This window comes from Acanthaster planci, linkage group LG11 (genome assembly GCF_054643075.1).
Source record: "Acanthaster planci isolate LZ-2023a linkage group LG11, COTS_SCS, whole genome shotgun sequence".
In the NCBI taxonomy this organism is placed as follows: Eukaryota; Metazoa; Echinodermata; class Asteroidea; order Valvatida; family Acanthasteridae; genus Acanthaster; species Acanthaster planci.
The window spans coordinates 15234275-15255706 of NC_141787.1; the positions used below are offsets into that span (position 1 = coordinate 15234275).

Sequence of the window (21432 nt, forward strand, 5' to 3'; positions counted from 1 at the left end):
CCTTACAAGCCATTTCTGTACTTGGCCACAGTCTACCGGGGAAGAAGGGAAAAAAAAAACTTGTTGATGTAACCGGTTGTCCGCTGGCTATCGCTAACGAAGAAATAACAGCCCCTTCCTGTGAACAGACGGGAGGAAGAATCTCAATGAACCGACGACGGTCGAGGCGTTGTGATTCGATTTGGTCGTAACAGGTTAATGGATGGGACTACCGGAATTGCAGAATTGTAATGAATTAGATTACCAGCTTGGGCGTGTATGCTCAGTCGGGTTTAAGTAAATGAGCATGGTCAACTGGAGTCTGTATCATTGCCTAGCTGGTAAAACACATACACTGTACTTGGTAGAGGCAGAGCTGAGACTTGTCTGGGTAATTTAGGTGCTGGAGGGGAATTGCGGGTCGGATGTTTGGGGTGTGTGAAAAATTTCCAGAAGGGTTTCAGATGGTTTTGCCAAGTTTCGAGAAATAAAGCATTAGTTTTATACATACTGTAAGTTTTGTGAACTAGGGAAAATTCATCAAGGATTTGAACCTTTCACCTTTGAGTGTACATGCAGTACTTGTTGTTCCAGCAACGACACTGCACGTACACGTCCTGTACCTAAGAATAGGTGGTCTCATGTAGACATGTTCCTTCTAACGCTTGTAAACACTTTCATCTGTTGATGGCCGGGTGGGGTGCAGTTGCTTGTACCCTGTATTTAGAAAGAAATGGCAACACGGTACAGTAGGTGGAATACTTGTACATGTATTTTGTCTTCATGTCATGTCTTCATTGGACCATGTACATGTACATGTCTGTACAGGTGCAAGTGTGCTATACGTGCGTGTGTTCACACATACATGCGCTGTGGCCGCATGTACATGTACTGTATTTCATATAGTGTTTGAAGTCCGTGTATACATGCACATGTCTGTAAATTACACAAGCACTTAATGTGTTTATGTACATCCACAGCGTGTTGAATGATTGATGGATTTTTTCAACAATCAATTGGCAAAGTACAGGTGCATATAATAAGAGTTCATGTGCAGTACACGTACACATTGTGCATACACCATACCGGTATGTGTACACAGTGTCAATTCATCCAAATCGAAAAAAAAACAAACAAAACCAGTCATTAGTTGTTTGGGTCTTCATGTACCATTAGGGCCAACTTGTACACAAGTCACATGCAGCATGTACCTGTCCTTTGTACTGTACTCTTGTAGCCTTAAATGAGCGTGGAAATATTCATTAAAGGCCAAGTTCCGCCCCAGTTGCAAATAACATCATAATGAACAGTGCATAAAAATTCACCCATGACACGTAGCGACCCTGTTCAAGAGGTTTTTTTTGGGGGGGGGAGGGAGTAATGTGTAATCAAAGCTGGAGAGTTAATGCACCTCGTCAGCGTGACTAGGTGTCAATGGCTACTCAGTCAGGAGGGATATGAGGCCTGCTGGCTTCTGGCAGTGGCCAGCAATGCTGATCATATTTGCCCTGGTGATATTAATGTCAGCGCTCAGGACTGAAAAACGTGGAGGCCGGTATAAATTGAAGGAAGCCTGCTTGAATGGGCTTCATTGCACAGCTTACTTCCTTGAAAGCGTGCTTCCTTGAATGCTTGCAGCATGCTAGTTACTGTAAATGACCTGTGATTGTGGAAGGCAAACCATGTTGATATGTTTGGCAAGGGGGGGTGGAAATCATGTGGGATTGTTTTTGGAAGTGGAAATGAGATCAGTTTGTGAGGGCAAAAACCCATTATTAAAATTAACGTCTCCCTGACGCAAAATACATGTACATGTACATTCATATATATCTTGTTCTGCATCAAGATCAGGGAGACATGTTACAGTCAACAGTATACATGTGCATGTACATATTCATCTTGTGCTGTATGTATTGCAGGTAAATGACTGTGTCACGTTGACACATTCTCTGGCATTTAAATATCTGGTTAAAACTTTACAAAAATATGTGTTGGTACATGTGTAGTGTACAAATTGGACATAGCTTCACTTTCACAGGCTATTCAATACCGGTTGACACTGTACATGCATATACATGTTCATGTATTGTATGCACCTGCTACTGGTCCATGTACCTGCTACATGTACATCTACCTGTACACTGTGTACTGTGTACATGTACATGCACTGTTTGTACCTGCTACTGTTCCCTGTACTTTGGTATACAGTGTAGTACAATTTTTGTCAGAAATTCAAGCTAGTTATTTGAAGTAAACACTGCATACATGTATTCCAGTAAATAGAAAAAAATATATAAATGAACCGATTCGTTTTTAGGTACCTCAGCTGCCCATGTACTGAATGTACTGAATAATAAAAGGTGTTAGCCTTGTGCAATGGAACATTCCATCTGTGTCGTCAAAAAAGGTTCCATTGCACGTGTGGAAACTTAGTACATGTATCTGTTTCTTGAATGTCTGCATTAATAAAGCCGGTTATACAGTACAAACCCCGAATCCCTGGCTGAATAAATTCATACATCAACTACAAGTTTAGACATTTATCTTGACGCACAATAAAGAGCTACAGTGTACATGTGTGGCAGAATGGAACTTCTGTTTCTCGAAGAGGGGCAGCTCTGTGCATCAGGACAAATATTTCACTGACGTGTGATCAACGATCCACCAATCGGATGACAGAGATGTATTTAGGCCTCGTACAAAGTAACATTTTCCAAGAGATTGTCAGCATGAATGATCACTCAACCGAGCCTCTGCCATCTCAGCTTCACCACCCCCCCCAGAAAAAGAGAAGAGAAAAAAAAAATCCCAGCCAAATAATAAGTAATTTCCCCCCGAGTGATGAGACAAACAGATTTGGGGTAGACATCTACTGGTATCTTTTCTCTTCCCTCTCGGTCCTGCCATGCAGCAGCGCAAGCAGACACTGATCTGACAGACTCATTACAGTCGCTCCCCAGCGGCCGGTCTGCTCCTTGGATCGAGTTTCTGGTGTCCTCTAAGACCCCTTGCAGTGATGCATCTCTGTACACCTAGACCCCAGAGACATGCATCATGGTCGAGATGCAAGACAAATGACTAAAGAAAGTGGTGTCATTTAAAGTGTAATGTACATGTACTGTACCAGTACAAAGGAGGTTGCAGTAATGGGACTTTTTTGGGGGAACAAAGAGGGTTAAAGATCTCTTCTCTCCTCAGTTCCTCCTCCCCTGTGGAGCTGTCCCTCACTTCCACACGAGTCCACCAGTAAAATAAGAAAAAATCAGACAAGGGAGAAGAATATTGTACCAGTGTGTCTGTTGTACATACATGTACATGTACATGTAATTGCTACCCATATTCCAACTCAAAAAGTACACTGGTACAAAATTTTCAAAACAAGTTTTCAAAACTTCCTGCAAATTTTCAATGTCCACATTTTATGGTATGTTCTAAAAACTATCCAAAATGAAATCGATGATACATTGCACATGATTATTGTGTTAAAGTCCCATTTTCTTTTGAATTCCTCCCTTCGTTTATTAGACTGTATCTGAGGAAGTCCTCACTCATTCCATAGTGATTGTGTGCCCCTGCACCTGTGTGCTCTGAGTATGTACATTTTGTATGCACCCTTCAAACTTCCGATTGCTCCTCTGGAATTTCCCTTTAGTATCTGAGAAGGCAAAAATAATGAGACAGTAATGAGGTTTAAGGAGGCCCTACTGAATGTTTCTTCTGGGATGTACACGTGTACTGGGGCAAGTGCATGCATGCTGAAGATACATGTACATGTAAATTACCACATGAATATTCATGTGTACATTATACATATTTAGAGGAAATGTAGCATTTGCACAAAGTCACTGTTTTGTGCATGGAAATTGTTGTAGTTGTGCATGTACATGTATATGTGCTCATTTCTGATTTCTGTGGAAAATACCACTGGTACACTCAAACATTTACACGGAACTGACAGAATAAGTCATAAAAGCAAACTTATTTGCACAGAGAGGGAACTTACATGTACATGTTTCTCTCTGGCCTACACAGTTCCAGATTTCGTCACAGTTGGAAAGAAAATTAATGAAAACCCCCAAAAGAGATAAATTATAAGGATAAGTGCAATCAAGTGGTCATCCTGTGTGATGGTCATTGCTTGCGGCACACTTCAGGCTTCTATATATTGCAATTCAGTTATTTTCCAGGTGTGATAACGCGTGTCCTCGTTGCTCGCCTGTTGGCCGTCACTGTCAATTATCAAATTCACGTGCGGCTTTAAGAAAACAGTTCTGTCGGACAGACATCGACAGGTACATGTAGAGGTGGAAGGAGAGAAAAGAATCTCAAAGTGCGAGGTACCGGTATACCGTCAGCCATTCCGTGCAAGGCGCAGCAGGCACGGTTGTAACGTTAGCTCTGCTGGATTTAATTATGGGTACAATGTACATACATGACACCGTGCATGAAGATAAATGTTTGGTTTGTAAAAGTGCAGCCCGAGTCACTGTGAGTTCTTCAATTTATAAACTGATTACTTTAGAACAATTGACAGCTTGACTATCTATGTACATGTACAGTGTACCCGTACATTTTTCAAACTGAAAGTGTACATTCGGTCCATGCACTGTAAAAATGTGAATTGTACACCATTCTCACAGTCGGAATGACGTCACTGAGTCTTGATTCTTCTCTCTGATTGGTCAATTGATGGCTATTCCACTTTTCACACTCAACACTCAAAGTGTTGCGGTCTATGGGGAAAATCTGAATTATTGACTTAACTATTTCACTCTTGATGCCCTTTTTGAATATTTCCCACACTGTAAGGTTTCAGTTATTTTTGTCATGTTGCAGCAAAAAAGGATGAAAACGTGCAAATCCCTGTGAATGGAAAGTTGCCCCTTTTGCCCAGACGTGAGTGCAATAAATGGAGCAACCTCCAACCGCGACAATAGTAAAGGAATTTCAGATTTACAAGCTATTTGACTGGATGGTATGCATGTTCATGAACTGCACATATGTTTATCTAAAGTTAGACTAGTTAAATATTCACCCCCTACCGTACATGAACTTGTAAGTTGGCCGTGCACCCTTTAAGTTCATGGGAACGGGAGAATGGGGACCATTAATCATCATTTGTAGGTACTCGGGTTGCCAGAAGTGGTCAAGCTCTCAGTTGAAATTTCATTAGGGCACTGGGGGAACTAAACTCATACCAGGAATGCAATTAGGCCTATACTCAGCATTGACACCATCCTTCCAGTTCAGGGACTGGGTTGATGGGTTTGGTGATAGATTTACTCAGCCATACTAACTGTAGGATGTTGATGTGCTCAAGGAGATGGTTTAATGACCTTTTTTTTTTTAAACTGGATGGACTGCTGTGAGATTTTTGCGCTAGTCACGGAGGGAATACTAGCTGGGATTCTAGCAAACTGGATGTACTTTGGTAAAAAAAAAACCAACTCATACATGTAAGGGCACGTACATGTACGAATAGAGATCTTAGTGGAGTTATCGTACTCAGCCGTCTAGCCTAGTGCACAGATGCACGGAGCTCGTTCGTTCCACATTGCAAGTCAAACAGTGTGTGACTGCACACCATGGCAATCAGCGTCTTTGACTGGCCCCTGATTGTCACCCGTCGGCTAATAAAACCGCCAATTCTCGTGGGACAGACTCTGTGTTTTTTTGTTTGTTTTTTTCCCCACTGTTTGTTATACCTGTACTTTTTATTCCTGCGAAGCTGAAAGAGAGCTCCTCGAGTTGACAATTACGGGCAGGCCGGGGAACCTGTTGGGAGCTTGGAGTCGTGATTGCATTCTGGGTGAATGAAGATTGATGTCCCTTTGCTTGGCTGGAAACAATTAAAATGGTCCGGTTGTTGCCACGTAAAAACGGAGACTGATTAATAATAGGTGTACAAGGTGTGAGTTACACTGAGCTGGAAGGTTGCAGTGTACTAGTACGTGTATGCAATTAAGCAATCGCACTGTTGACACAAGAACTGCCACAGGTTGATTTGGAGCGCTGTGCTCTGAGGTAATTAATTAGATCCAAACTAACGTCCCAAAAGGTGTGCGTTTTAAAATATTGGCAGGACGCAGACCTTACTGCACTGCATGATGCGAAGAGACATCACACTGTTGTCTGGATTTGACAGTAAGTAATGAGGGTAAAAGTTTGTGTCAAGGTAAAAGGGGTTCCACTGTGACTGTTAATTTTATTGCAATGCGGGCGTTTCACAATAGTGTGCCTCCAAGAGCTTTCAAACGTGCATTGGATCAACGGATTTCGTGCATTGTGATTGGCCAACGCGTTGCAAAGGGTCGACAAATTTCGCGCATTGTGATTGGCCAACGCATTGCAAACTATTGAAGGCGCATGATTGTGAATCGCCCGTATTGATTCCCACTGCCTTTTCACTAGCATTACAAATACATACCGGTTTACCTACAACAGATGGACGTACATGTACATGTAGTTTCTAACGTATGGTATATATGCACTTGTACACGTGTACATGTAACTCTTGTACACTGATGAAGGTGGCCGTTGTGCAAGAACTTTCACCCATTGGTACATACATGTATGCCTTGAAACTCAAGATGGTCAATTGTGCAGGTTGAAATGGGAAATGGAGGTGGAAAAAAAAAACAAACAAACCCAGATGGATGAGTTTTGCGGGGACCGATAGGAGATGGGAGGTTGCAGGTGTCAAGTCACTGGGGAGAAGCCGTTATCTGTTGCATAAATGCATAGAGTGCCGTCGCCTCTTGGTCTGATGGCTGCTGAGGGTTCGCCGGGGCCAACTTTCCACTTGTGCCTGCCGCTCACGCTCTGTTTCGGCATACACATATATGTACAGTACGTGGCTATCACGACATCAGGGGGATTACAGGAGGGCTTGACGCTGGGAAAACGTTGGCTGTAATTTAACTGTTCAAAGCCATCAGGAAATTTAAAGTAATCAGGACATTCAGATAGCCAGTCGGTTTGATTATGGAAATGGTCTGTGTTAGATACCGTCCTGTCAGTCCATCAGTTCATAGTATGGCTGTCACTTACCTACATGTAAATATCATGTACATGTATTGATTGATTGATTTATTGATTGCCAGCTGTTGGCGTCAGTGGTTGATAGCAATTGATTGATTATTAATGTATGTAACTGTTCATATTTGATTTACATTGATGGGTTTTTGTGAACAGGCTAACATTTGCCAGGAGGTACTCTCATAAATATTAATCCTTTGACTTGGTAAATGTTACTTTTATAGGAGCTTATTAATATGAGCCCTGAACCTGTATGTATCCACTTTTTTGTTAGATTCCGTAGGAGCCAACAGGCTTCCTACTGTTGTGTTGTGGGATTTTGTTTGATTCAGTAATTAGACATGATACATAGTACATGTACTAACTGGTGAGAACCCTGGACATTTTTGCTACAAACAGTGCTGAGTTCAGCATCTCGTCTAGCCAGGAAAGTCAAATGAAACATTTGGACAGGCAATTTTACTATTTCAAAATTTACATAATCACCTAAATATTTGGCACTGGTGAGCAAGTCCTCGCATTTCTTTCCAAAGTACCAGTAGCCTACATACATGTATTTGGTGCAGTGGAACTATGGCCTCAGACAGCACCGAAGGGTGCCAGTTGCAAAGATTTTCCAAGGAGAAGACTGGCAATTTTAAGCTGGGAAGGAACAGGGGTAAATATATTTCAATCTAAGATGAAACCCTGGCTGAATCCTCCAAAGTCCTCCTCTGCAGAAAACCAATGGCAGTCAGTTTGTTCTTTGACTTTCAAGGAGCATGAAGTTGTACATGTATGTATGGTAGTATTGGCTGGGTTCAGCCTTCCTCAATCCTACACAATCCTCCAAAATCTTTGGTGGATTTTAATGGATCAGGAAGGGCTTTGAGGGGCTCAAGGTCATGTGGTAAAGATGTACTTTCTGTTGTCACCATCAAAAGCAAAATGGCCATCACCCTAAAGATCCGGAATTTGAGGCCAGGCTAAGTGTGTCTGCATCTGCAATTAATGTATATATTCAACAGAACTGAACTGAACTGATTGTTTTATCACTGTTTTTTGAGGCCTTTCGGTACATGAACATTGTACGTGTATACACATATTCATTTATTCAGGTCTTCATTAAACATCAGGCTTTGGAAATTCCTCAGATGCACCGAAGTCAACTGAAACCCCACATGGTACATTGTACATGTACATGTATCAGTGACCAAAGTTGTACACGCATGTTAGGCATTGATGTACATGTACATGTTTATGTACATACATGTACATGTAGAGTGTATATATGCAATACCAAGCTTGTGAGTAATGTACAAAACTGCATACCCGCAGAAATCCACGGAAATCAAACTACACTGGTAACTTTGTAATTAAATTGTAATTACAGCATAGTACATGTATTTCATTACCATACCTACATATACCGGTACATGTACATGTACCGTACCTGTGGCTTGAGTTTCTCTCATAAAAGATGCATTTAACTGTCATTCGTTCACGTTTGCCTACACTGTTCTTAAACAGTAATGTCAGTCTGGTGGATCACAGGAATTAAGTAATTTCATTATCACTAAACGCTACCACTTGTTAATTTCAAGAGAATCAGAAGGTACACCAATTATGTAAAATGTGCCTAATTACATTAGTTGTCTACACCCGTGGCACACTGTCTGTTATTGGTTTCTCTACTGACTCAGCACACACAATGGCACCGAGGCGCTAGGGACTCCAGTGTGATACAGTGAATTAAAGGGACATTCCTACGGTGAATGTTGGTTGCGTCATTGTTGGCTGTGTACTTGTGCCTCTGCTTCCATTAAAAAAACCCTAACCCCCTAGGGTGTATGTAAAATTGTATTGAAATTGGAGGAATTGGGACTGTTAGATTAAGATCCTTGTAATATTGACATTGTGACGGAGGTTTCGCAAACGAGTCTAATTTAAAAAAGTGAAAGAATATGCCAAAGTTGGCCTTTGCTTCGATTTGTGAAATGGCACCTCTGCATCAACTCGACTAAAATTGTACATGGTCCAACAATTTGCAGTCTCTTTCAAATAACTGGAAGAAATTTACTTGATGGCTCAGAGTTAGAAATGTACAGAGATGTTGTGGTTGCAATGGCAGGCCCCGGGGGCATTTCTGGTGATAATTTCTGTTGCGGAAAGCTATTAAATAACTAGTTGGGAACAAAAGAAAAAGCAAGGGAAGAGGAAGAGTTACCCCAAAAAAGAAAAAAAACAGAAGAAAAAGAAAAAATTAATAGGGACGTGCACCCTTGGTGTCCTGTCCTCTATTAAAGACAAACACTATTACCTGTAAGTCAGGTATTGTAGGGATTGCCACAGTGTTTTCAGCACATCAGTGAAGGAGTGCATGCACTTGTATGTTCCCTGCTTTAAGGGGAAAAATAACAAGGGGTGAATCTTCCCTGGGCTTTCTGTCTTTCTCTTCTCCTGCCTCCCCATCTCTGAAAGCCCAAGCACTGATAATGATCTGAGCATTGCTGAGGCAATGCCGCACGACGTTGGAAGGAAATTACTCCTCAGCGGGTTGTTGTGTCATTGACATTGCTGGGTGCAGGACACGTACCGGTACACAGGACATGAACATTGTACATGCATGAACGGTAAGAAGCGAAAAAAAAAAAAATAAAATTGAGAGCAAGCGGATTGCTTATATCTCATTTCTTATTAAGAGTCTTACCTTGACTTGCCTCTGCCGGTACGGTACCTTGGCATGAATGTCAAAATGTAAGGCCAGACTGTTGATGACATAACCAGCAGAAATTCTTTTCTTGCATCTTTGGTTGTCAGTTTGAATATGTATACTTTTTTCTTTGATGATTATTGTATTGCCAGAACAGATGTTCTGGAAGTAATACATGTATATTTACATCCATAGCTACATGGATGCGGCACCGGTACATTTATCCGTGAATTTATTTATTAATTTTTTTTTTCTGTTGCAGAGGTTAATTTTGAGTTGCCTTTTTTTTTCATTCCCAGCTTAAGAACGAGCGAAACAAACTATTTAAACGAGGCGTTCTCGTTCTACTCGGCCATCCGTTCCAGGGCATATTATTCCAAAGTCAACCGAGAGAAAGGGTGAGTATATACCATAGGCTTTGCCTCGGCAACATTAGCTACTGTAATGAGCCTGCTGTGTGGCTCATGGATAGGAAGGACACCGAGGCTATGTTTGGAACAGACCATTTTTGGTTCTGGCTTTGGATGTTTGCCACGGCATGTCACTGTCCCGAGCCAGAAGTCGTAGCCTCAAAATAGTAGATTCAGATACAGCCTCATTCCCGAGTGCATTTACCAGGTGGCTCTGATTCGCAAGCATTTTAACATAGAGCATGAATGGCAGATCATTTGCATTTGTTTGTTGTTCATTAGAATGGGCACAAAACTTTGGTGCACACAATTGTGCGCATATCTGATGAACCAACAAAAATCAGATATCACCGTTTTCGAAAAAAAAATTTTCAGTGAAGCAGTTATTGCGTGTTCATTTTCGATATTTAATTCAACCCTCTTTGATCTCTGTGTATAAAAGATACAAACTTTGAAATCATTTCCTAATTTGTATTTTTGGTTCAATGAGCAATACTTTGTTTGGATACTGCTGTCCAACCTATTTGTCAGTTTATGAGATAAAATCTGAAAATCACCAGAACGGTTGATTTGCCGGTTCGTCAGATAAGCGGCAAAATTGTGTGGTGCATCATTGCCAGCACTGCAGTAGAATTTTGATTGTGAAAATCTGATTGGCCAGAAATTTGTCACGTGGGTAGTTACCTTCAAAATTACCATCCTAATTATCGTATCAAGAGAAAAACTTCAGGCCACAGGTGGGGGAAAAAACAAGCCCCATTTCACAGCGCCAAAGTGCTTACGTTGGGAATTTTTTCTATTGACTGGTTGTCCTTTTTATGAGGGACCTCCCTCAAAGCAAGTTTGTCTTCTTGTTAGATGAAAGCAATAGTCGTAGACCTCTGGAACATCAGTGTCATTTGATGAGCAAAGCTCATAGCAGCAGATCAATGAACGCATGAATAAAAACCACCAAGATTGATATAAGCCAGAACCTCTGACAAAGTGTGTACTTAAGGGGGGAGAAATCTGACACGGGTATGGGGGGGGCTCCGCATCCAGAGTGCCAACCGTGGACTCATCTGTTCTAGAAACCCAGATTCATCAACAGTTATTGCCGTCATTTGCACCGTGGAGGGCCATCCACCCCTTGAACACCACAGCGTCTCTCTTGGTCATTTTAACAACGGGGAAGCTTCAGATAGTTTCAGAGCCTCTCTCTCTCTTTCTCCTCTTCAGTTGTGTTTTATCCTTCCCTCCAGGATTACAGTACAAAGAGCAGATTCGTGATGGAGAGATTAGGAAATGTTGTATCACTTGCGACAGTTTAAATGCCAGGTTTTAAAGGCAAAATGCCTGGATTGACTTGTTCAGAAACCTGGGTCTTTTCCCTGGGCAGTTTTTTACAAAATAGATGAGTTCAATTTTGTTTCACCAACTGGTTTGATACCAAAGCACCTGTCTGACAAGAGCTGCAGCGAAAAAAAGCTCCAAGAATGAGCTGTGGGAAGCTCTCAAGATATTGTCTCGATGCTAAGGGAAGAGTAGGAGCAATTGTGGACAAGAAGAACCCAGGAGCGTGCGGTTTTGTAACGGGAGCAGGTGGGGCTGACATTAATAGGGGCTTGTGAGCAAGCTCAGTGCCGGTTGTGGTTGAGAGATTGCCCTGAAAGGTCCGGGGAGTGTACCAGCGGGGCTGCCCTGAAGATGAAGAAGGAGGAAGCTGCGAGGGAAAGATTAAACAAGAAGATGATCCAAACGAAGTTGGCCAAGAGGTAGACAAGTTCAGGGATGGACAAATGCGGGACTAGAGAATATTTAGCAGTTAGAGAATTAAGAAAATGGAGAGGAAAAAAAAGCAGTAATCATTCAAAATGGCGTCCATGATCAAAGTGCTCCCTGTTTGAGCATAACTCAATACTGCCATATAGGATAACTTATTGTGCTCACCCAGGGAGCTCCGTCTCAATTATTCATTTTACAAGTCAAACAAGACATAAAACAAATTCACACACTTCCTTCGGCTTTGAACAGGCTAATTTTGCGCTTGTATACAAAAATGATTTATTGAACACTGAGACCGTGAGTGAAAAATATACATTGTACATGTTCATGTATGCAGTCTGCGCTTTGGTACATGCCTGTAGTACTACAGTGTATGCAATTGCCTGACGGGTTGTTGTAGTACAAATCTACGTGTTATTTTCTTCCCACAAACTTGACCCATTCTGTGAAAACGAGTTATACGGCCATTTTTCAATTGGCTCCTTGTTTTGATGCATCGCTCATTTTGGCATCCTGATGAAATGTTGAGGGTTCCTATTGCTGTTTCCAAAAGTAAGGTTCCCGTTGCTGCCCAAGGTGTGAGATCCTTGCAAGGCCTGTTTACTGAAAAGGGGCTCTGGCAACTGGTGACACATTTTCACAGAGCAGGTCGCAAATTAGACACGCTTTTTTTTGGTTTATGGGAACCAGAACTGCACATTACGAGTACATGTACATGTGCGGTAGATATTTTTTATATACATGTACAATAGGGGGAAAAAAACGCACCTGGTACATGTAGATCATTTACATGTACATGTACTTATATCAGTACATGCATCAATACTTAATCTGCTTCTTCATTGTGTAGACAGCTATTTGCACAGTGCGCACATAATGACTGGGGCTGTTCACACAACTTTTGTCATATATATGTACACACCAAATTCTGCCGGTTCAGTTTACACTGGTTTTGTACGGTGCATTGCACACAGTGGAAATGCATTGTACTGTTCCCACATGTACATGTACATGTGACTATGGTCCCACATGCTGTGAAAATTTTCTCATCAAATATGCATTGTTGCTACAATAGAGTTAACCATTGATTGTACATGTAGCATGCATTCATTCAGAGCAGCAAATGTGAAGTACATTGTACGTGTGCATATGTAGCAGCAATATGGTACCTTTGACTTTATTCCCACACATCTAGCGCAAGGAATACCTGGGACATGTAGATCGCAACCTGGCACAACTTCACAGTTCAGAACCACCCAAAACACTTGAAATTCTAGCCATGTTTTTGCCAGTGACAAGAGCAAGTGTCACTTTCGCCTGAGCCGGAGGGAAAAAAAACCAAGGACAAAACCAAAGCTCATAATGGAGGGAAAGACTTTCCCGGCGGCATGCTGATGGGCCCATAATCAGAGATTTTCCCCTGCCAAATTGAGACAGCCCCGAGAGTGGGAATTTCCTCCTGGAGAGGCTGAGCTGTTGACAAATCTGGCGCAGTGAAAGTTTCGGATCCATTACCCATGCTCAGGTGGCCGCTTTCTAGTGTGCGCCTGTGGCTGGTGGCATTTTGACCAATCAGTGTTTGAATTGTGAGTGTGCATTGTGTTTGGAAATTTGCATACATTTGCATACATGTCTATTTATACATTCAGGTATCTGAGCAATGTACATGTACAATCAAGGCACATGTACATGTAAATGAGTTTTGTAACTAAACAGAAAGGATCATTTTTGAGGCCGGTGTTCCCAATGTTCAAGTGAATTTGTTGCTTATATGTACGTACTGTATGTATACATGTACATGTATATGTAGCTACTTGTATATTGGCTTGTTCGGTAGTTTTTGAATATTTGAAAACCCTAGCTGATTTTGTTCATCACCATGCATGATGAGTAACTCTCCCGTAATTTCGAACTCAAATTGGGTGCCATGCTTCCTTCTTGTCTGAGTACGGATCTTCCCGTAGACACGTCTCAACGCATGGTGCAATTCCATGCATGGATTGAGATACGGGTACGTGCATAACTAATGGCCAGTCATACCAGTCATGTTGAAGGGCAACAAATGTGCTTCTCCTCACCTATTTTAATTTCACAGTCGAGTGCTTCAGGATTGCCAGTGGGGAGGGGGATAGATTGGTTGGAGGTGGTCTGCAAGGTGTGCAGGCATGAGTACATGTACATGTATAGTCAGTGATGTACACACGTTGAAGATTCAATCTCAAGATTTTTCAAACGGTACGACTCGTACCCCGTGATCCCTAATTTGCGAAGGTTGGCTGCAGAATTTTACGGTACATCAAGTTGGAACAGTTGCCATTGAAAAACCCCGAATCTGTGGTACTTGTGTCTTCTAGAAAGTTGAATTACATGTACTTCTTCACATTCAGAATAAAAGAAAAGGAAAAAATATACATGTATGCATTACATTATGAGCGTGTTATTGTATCCTTGGGCAAGAAATCAAGAAATGCAACACATCTGCCACCCAAGCACAGTACACTGTACGGTACATATGCGCTAGTACTGTGTGTACCAAGGCATTATGGGCACTTTATTCTGTCAATACATGTACATCATAATTTGTGGAAAATCAAATTAGCACTGCCTGGCTCGGAGTACATGTAAAATCCTCCGGTGATGCTGATTTGTACACGTGTGGAAGTTTGTAGTCATCCAAGCCAGCACCGGTATATGGGTAATTCCGGAAATGAGGGGTCCAAAAAGTGTGACATTTTTGTGTCCCTTTTACATCTGACCTTTGTTATTTGACAGGGAAAAATATTACCGGAATTGATTTCAAACTGTTACTATTTGTTTGGCAGGTAATTTGTTTTACTGGTAATTCATCACTCTTGGAAATAAGAAAATGTGTTCTGAACTTACAAAATCGTATGCCAGATGTGACAGGGACACAAAAAAAATGGACCCGAAATTTCTGGAATTACTCATATTGTACCCCTATTTGTCCTTGGTTTCTTGTGTGAGTCTCGCTCAGTCAGCTGTTTTGCTGTCACGTTTTTATTTCTGACCCGGAGATCTGATTTGACGTGCATTTACCTTCAGTGTGAAGTGCACATGCATCAATGTCTCAAATTGCCCCAGTTTTCTGCTCCATTTCACGGTTGGTCTGTGCAGCCAATGTGCCAAACGTTGCCTGAAGATGCCTGGCAGAGTTAGCCGTCACTTGACGAGCAGACGGAATCCACAAATTCCTCCATTAATTACCGTACGTCGACCCTCCCTTTCCCTCGTCCTCAAGCCTCATATTATGAAGTACACGTCCATCTGCCAAAGCCCCAAGGGTCCACCCCATAGTGCTAGTCATCCTTCCCAGCAGCAGGCTGTCAGCGCTCGGTTATAGAGTGCTGGCGGCTTCCACCCCCCCATCTACATCCTGTCATTTCGGAGGAACGACCTCAGCAATCACGTTGTTTTCCCTTCCTTTTAAAGACTTGCAATCGGTAGAAATCATTATCATGTGTCCAGTATCACGGCACATTCAAAAGGAGTTGTCCATGAATCATACAGGCACACGTGCTTGTGTGCAGGGACATGTGTGGTGTGGTGTCCAAGTTGCTACCATCATGACCACGTATTGGGAAGCTACCGCACATGTACGAGCACATGTCACTTTGAATCCATTTCATTAACCCTAGTATAATAAGGCTAAATCCTCTGAATTCTTAATGATCTTAACTCACATACATGCACATGCACTCCAGGGAGTTGAGATTTTGAGGACATTTTTACAACTTGTCGAGGAACTAAAAAATTGGGAAAAATATTCACTTCATTCGAGGCAAGATCCTTTGATACCTGTTTTAGCAGGGTCTTGTCTTAATGGATACAGATGCGTGTGGTGCAGATATTTTTAGCCCATTCATTTAGTGTACCGGTTTTGAGAATTTGGTCAATAAATGTTGGGTTGTTTTCTTTCAATTTGTAGGAGTTGATACAGGTCCTGGTACCCGGTACCCGGTACATTTAATTTGACTCTCCAAGCCTGAAGCGTAAACTTATTTTTCTCTCCCCCATATGTAATTCAGTTTTAATGTGCTTTTTCCAGTACCCAGGATAACGCAAAACAAACATTGTTTACCTTTTGTATACGTGCTTAGTACTACCAGCACAGTGCACAAGTTATGTACATGTACTTGTGCATATGTTGTACCATGGTTGCACACTTGCCTGAGGCCCAACAATTTAATGTTGTACCAACAAAATGTGTTGTACTAGTAGTTCATGCGTTGCACCTCGATAGTATATAATAATATATATATAATCAACAGAAAGAGAAATTTCCATGTAAAATAAAAGACTTTTGAAAACATTTTACTGATCAAAGTCCGCAGCCACAATTTGCGATATCACCCCAGGTGCATATTGAACTAGTTTCACAGTCAGGTAGATGGCAACAATTACATTGCCATGACGACTTGAAAAAGCTGAAAATGAATTTTTAATCAGTACTTGCCAAGTGCCGGTGAATAGGGAAAAGAAAAATAGCACAAGACCAGTGTTTGGCATGTGCGTGTACAGTACCTTCATGGTATACCTTTTGTGTAAATCACAAACCTGTAGTTAATGTCTACTGAATTAACAGCTACGGACACTTTCCCATTCCTCACTTTTTGCCAATACAGGTGATTCTGCAAGGGTCTGCAATGTGTTGGCCAATCACAACGCTTAAAATTTGTCGACCATTTCTGAACGCGCATTGGGTCGACAGATTTCGCGCATTGTGATTGGCCAATGTGTTGCAAACTCTTGGTGGTGCACTTTTGTGAATCGCCCATATTGCTAGTGAAGCTTGCCCCAACAGCCAGTCAACTGTACATTTTTCTTGGTTTGCTATATATATAAACATGAAACTGGCAAGTACATAAACTCCCTAGATTCTCCAAACGGATGGTTTTGTCATTAGGAAACAGTGCGTCAGGATCAAGGAGTGATAGAGCCTGCTAATCCAGCCCGAGATGAAGAGGCCATCTCTTGCATCCAGTCAAGGATCCGCGGAGGTTCGAGATAGCAGCCGCACAGGTGCAGGGGTCTGTGCCTCCCTTGGGGAACAGGAGAAATGGCCCCTCATATCAGCAATGACCGCATCAGTCATGTCACTGAAGATGGCAACGTTGTGAATTATTCAGATTAGATGCACCTGCTGCTGCCGTTCTGGGTCAAGGGATTTATGCATAGAATTTATTCATGACCATTTTATACTTAGGCAGTCACAACACGGTCTCTCCAACTACAGTAGATCTGTTGCCCTTTTGTTTTCCAATGTTGAAGGTTCCTCATGGATCAGCATCAGGTACATGTTTATAAAACATAATGTCTACTCTGACTGCACGATTGACTTGTGGCATTTTTTGGGGGGGGTATGTGATTTGCTGCATTTTTCTGTTGCTGCTGTTACATGTAGGTCAGTCACCACTGCCGGATCTGGGGGGGGATGCAACTGGGACCATGCCCCCTTTAAAGAAACAAAAAATTTGTTTTTGAAAAATGAGAACAGGATTTTCTAAGGGAAGACTGCCGTATTAACCTTTCCTCCTCTCCCAAAGTGTGTAAACCCCACCCCAATTTGGCTCACTCCTCAGAAAGGCCATAAAAGTAATTTTTGGTCTCCCCTCTCAGTGAGTTTGACTTCTTGAAACTTGGTTCTGGATCTGCCCTTGTATGACAGGTGTTTAATTTGGGAGAATTTTACAGACAGCGCAATATTTCCCAAGTTTGCTGTTCCAGCTTTGGAGAAATGTCAAATCAAAGGCTCTTGTCACTGTCCACAGGAACAGATGTTATTGATCACTCACCCTAGAGAATGTTGCACCCTTTCACTGTGAAATTGTTTACAAGAACTGTGGAACTGCCTGCATTTTTCCGAAGCTGTTACTGCTTTGGTCAGAAAAAAAAAGTCAGTTGGGAACGAAGATACCCGTGCTTATGCTTTAATTTGTCAGTGGCTTGATTAAGGCCAGCAAAGCAAACTCCTAGTAGCAATCAGGCACGAAATGTACATGTATGTATCCGCGATCCCGCCACTGTTTGCAGCGACACACTTCCACATTGCCACGGCAGTTGCCACGATTCGTCGCCCCTTTCCAAAAATAATTAACTTTGAGTGCATTATTTTGTCACCGTCTGTATTGCTGACACTGTCTGTATTCCATTCTCCCCCCCTCTTTCGGTCGTGCTCCCATATTCGACTCATGAAATCCCCTGTCAATAAAAGAAACCATACTTGGACCGTGGAAGAAAAGAAGTTCATTCCGATCGTGTTTCCGAGAGTCAATAGTTTACGGGATCGGATTTTGCGCGAGTCTCCTCGCACTGTGGCTCCAGTCGGGGGACAGGGCACATCCTTCAATTTTTGCCGTGTTCCATTTCCAGGCTCGGGCTCTGTTGGCAGGGCAACACCGCACTCGCTATGGCGGCGGTGCTTTTGCACACTATCGGCTCCTTGTCTTAAGCCTAATGGGTATGGATTTTATTGGGCTGGCCGTCTAGCAATAATGTGTGAAAATCAAATTTGGGGGAAAGGGTGCCGACGTCAGGGACGGGCATCAGGGGGCCGAATGGGAGGCAGTGATTGTAGAGGATTTCAATAAATAAAAAGGGGCCCATCAGTTGTCAAACGTTGTCCGAACACACAGGCAATTGTGTTGGGGTATTGATGAATCTTGATTGGAACTCGTCACTAGCGTGCTTTAAGCTCGCTTAAGGAAATTAAATCAGCAGCCTGTTTGCATTTGCACAATGCAGATGTGCATAACTTTAATTGCATGCAGCTCTTCATGTTTGCACTGTGCTTTCAAGGGATGCTCTGAAATTCTAAGAGATATGGTATGTACATGTACATACAGTGGATATGTACATGCAGTGGACATTGTCATAGCCAGACATCAGAGGTTTTCCAAAGCAAGGCTTTCTGTGCAGCCCCAGGCTCCAGCTTTGTGATTTTACAGCCTCTGACTTTGGAGATTCCTCTTTGTGACATACATGTAATGAAGTCAACTTATGTACATGTAAGGAGTACACATAGGTCAATACAGCAGCAAAGCCTGTAAAAGGAAGCCAAAGTTTTTGAGTTGCTCCGTCCTTCAACTGCCTAGCTTCTGCTCGTTGTGAACAGTAGATGCATATGCACAGCGTATGTCTGATGTAACCTGTGCATTGTATGTCTGGTGTTGTGGGGGATGTCAGAGAAGGGTAGGGGAGGAACTCATTGGCAAGGCTGCCTCCTCCTGCTTGAGAGTTCATAAGAAACCAGCAAAACTTTCCTGAAATGTTCTGGAAAATGTTCTTGGCATCAGGTCCCTCTCTAGTCTGAAGTATGTTTGATGTAGCCTGTGACAGCCTGTGTACATACCGGTATATGTCTGATGTTGTCATGCCAGAGTGGGGTGGAGGGGGAAACTCCTAGGCACGACATGTACTTTCAAAAAGCTCCAGGATAGAACTACGTGTCCACTCATAGTGGTACATATATATGTCGGTATATACACCTGTTCTGTAGTTGTGGGGCCATACACTCTATATTTCACCTACCGTGTATTTGTGGGCACACAACTCAGTCCATATGCCAAACCCAAGAATTTGTCCTCTTTTAACACGACGAATGCCCACCCATTACTCGCACCGGTGCATTTAACTTGCCATTCATGGCACTTTTCAAGGCAGTCAACTTTCTACCTCTTCGTATTTCCTCGACTGGCTGTCATAATCCAGCGACAAGCTCTCTTTTGGGTAGCAGGGAGCTCTCATCGACATCCCTTAAGATTCATATTTCTCAATGAGAACACCTGGGGACTTGACAGAGGAGAACGCTGGACAAATATTGACCCGTTTGCCGGAAAAAAGCCGCTCACAACCAGTCCCCTCCAGGGACTCAGATATGAGGAAAAGTCTTTGATTACACCCTTCAAGGGAAAGCTTGAGGCCGGCAAGCCGGGCAAGTTGCCCTCTGCCGAGAGGAATTGCGTGAGGTCCCGTCATTCTTAATATCACAGAAAGTACATACTACCGGATAATTTTGCAGAAGTTTTCATGGTCCATTTTAGTTGATTCAAGTTTTCACTGTTTTATATTTCTTCTACATGTGCACCTGTAACCGAATTTCACTCTTCAAAAAAAGAGGGAACCTTTCCAGAGAATTATAACTACATGTACATGGTAACTTGTTTCCTTCCTCGACAGTCCGCTGAGATTTGTTGAAGCTTAGCCTGCTGTGATGACATCCTTGCCACTGAAATTCAAACCGAAGGAGATAATGGCGATATTCTGCCCACGCTGACGTCACATTATCCTCATTCTTTTGCATTATTTCTGTCAAAGCAGCTTGCATTCCCTCGGGAAGTGAGTCAGTCTCTGAAGCTCTGTTGGCTGTCATTGACCCAACATCTAATCCGTTCTTGTCAGTGCCAGCGCCGTGGAAATGCTTTGCTAAAACCCCAGGTGAAAAGATCCGACGGGTCAGTCTGAGTGCTGGCTTCATCTGTGGATTGAAAGTCAAAGATGGGCTTTTGTCTTGACTTCTGATGCATCGGTCAACTGAGGGCAAGTCTGAGTGTTAACTACATGCTCAGTCCAACCACCGGTCAGTTGCTTCTTTGCAGTGCGCATGTGCAGCACATTCCCGTTCTAACGGCCCTATTTGAACCGTTCTGCCCCAGTGTCACTCTCATGTTGTCATTTAGTTTCTCTTGTCCGTTCATGGCTCCTGCCATCTTGTACAATTATTTTCCTGTTGGTGGGCCCCTCTGTAAGTACTGTAATAACAAAAACTGCCACCGCTAACCTCTCCTACAAGCAGTTCCCACGACCTGGTTCAAGACGGTTGAAGGGTCATCACTCAAACTTGCTTCAAACTTTCATCGTACATGCATGTACTGTGCATGTATGTATACACGTACATTGCAGGACTACACATTTTGGTAACTTGGCCTACTGGATACTGGAAAGGAAGCATAATCTCAGTTCTCACAAACAATGAAATCTGAGAACCTCTAGGGACAGCAGCTTCTCATTTGACGAAGTCAAGTCACTGGTCGAGCATTGACACTGCAAAGCACGTTTGTGTACTTTGACAGTGATGTGATACAATTTGTCTTTGACTAAGGCTGTGTCTGAAAGTTAAAGCTGTGGCTGCTATCGGGTGTGCTCCTACAGAAGCCAATGGCTAGTAGATGAAATGACTTGCCCTATATCTGTCTGTTAATCTTAGCCGCAGCCACTTGATCGGCCATGATGTTCTTCGGATCTGTACCGAAACGCCTTTGAATGGTACAGTTGTCTTGAGTGAACTTCCTCATTTTCCGCTTTTTCGCAATACAGGCCCGAGTTGATGGTGAAGAAGCTGCGCTACTATGCCCGGCTCATCGTTGTCTGCTTACTGCTGCGGAAACTAGACCACGTTAAGGAGCTAACCAAGGTGAGAACCGGTTCCAGCCTACAAACTACTGTGCTAGAAAAAAATGGTGAAGAGTCAGAGGAGATTGAATTTCCTTTGAGATCTTGTGGCTTAGACAATGGCCCCAATCCATTATCACA

The 21432-nt window shown here is 42.6% G+C and overlaps 1 protein-coding gene across 1 annotated transcript in view; it reads left to right on the forward strand.

Annotated features, from left to right (window-relative positions):
• scai (suppressor of cancer cell invasion) overlaps positions 1-21432 on the forward strand; it is a 47788-nt gene that overhangs the window by 9954 nt on the left and 16402 nt on the right. The window contains exons 4-5 of the mRNA XM_022229399.2: positions 10009-10107; positions 21217-21313. Coding sequence (XP_022085091.2) covers positions 10009-10107; positions 21217-21313 — 196 coding nt within the window. The remainder of the gene's footprint in view (positions 1-10008; positions 10108-21216; positions 21314-21432) is intronic.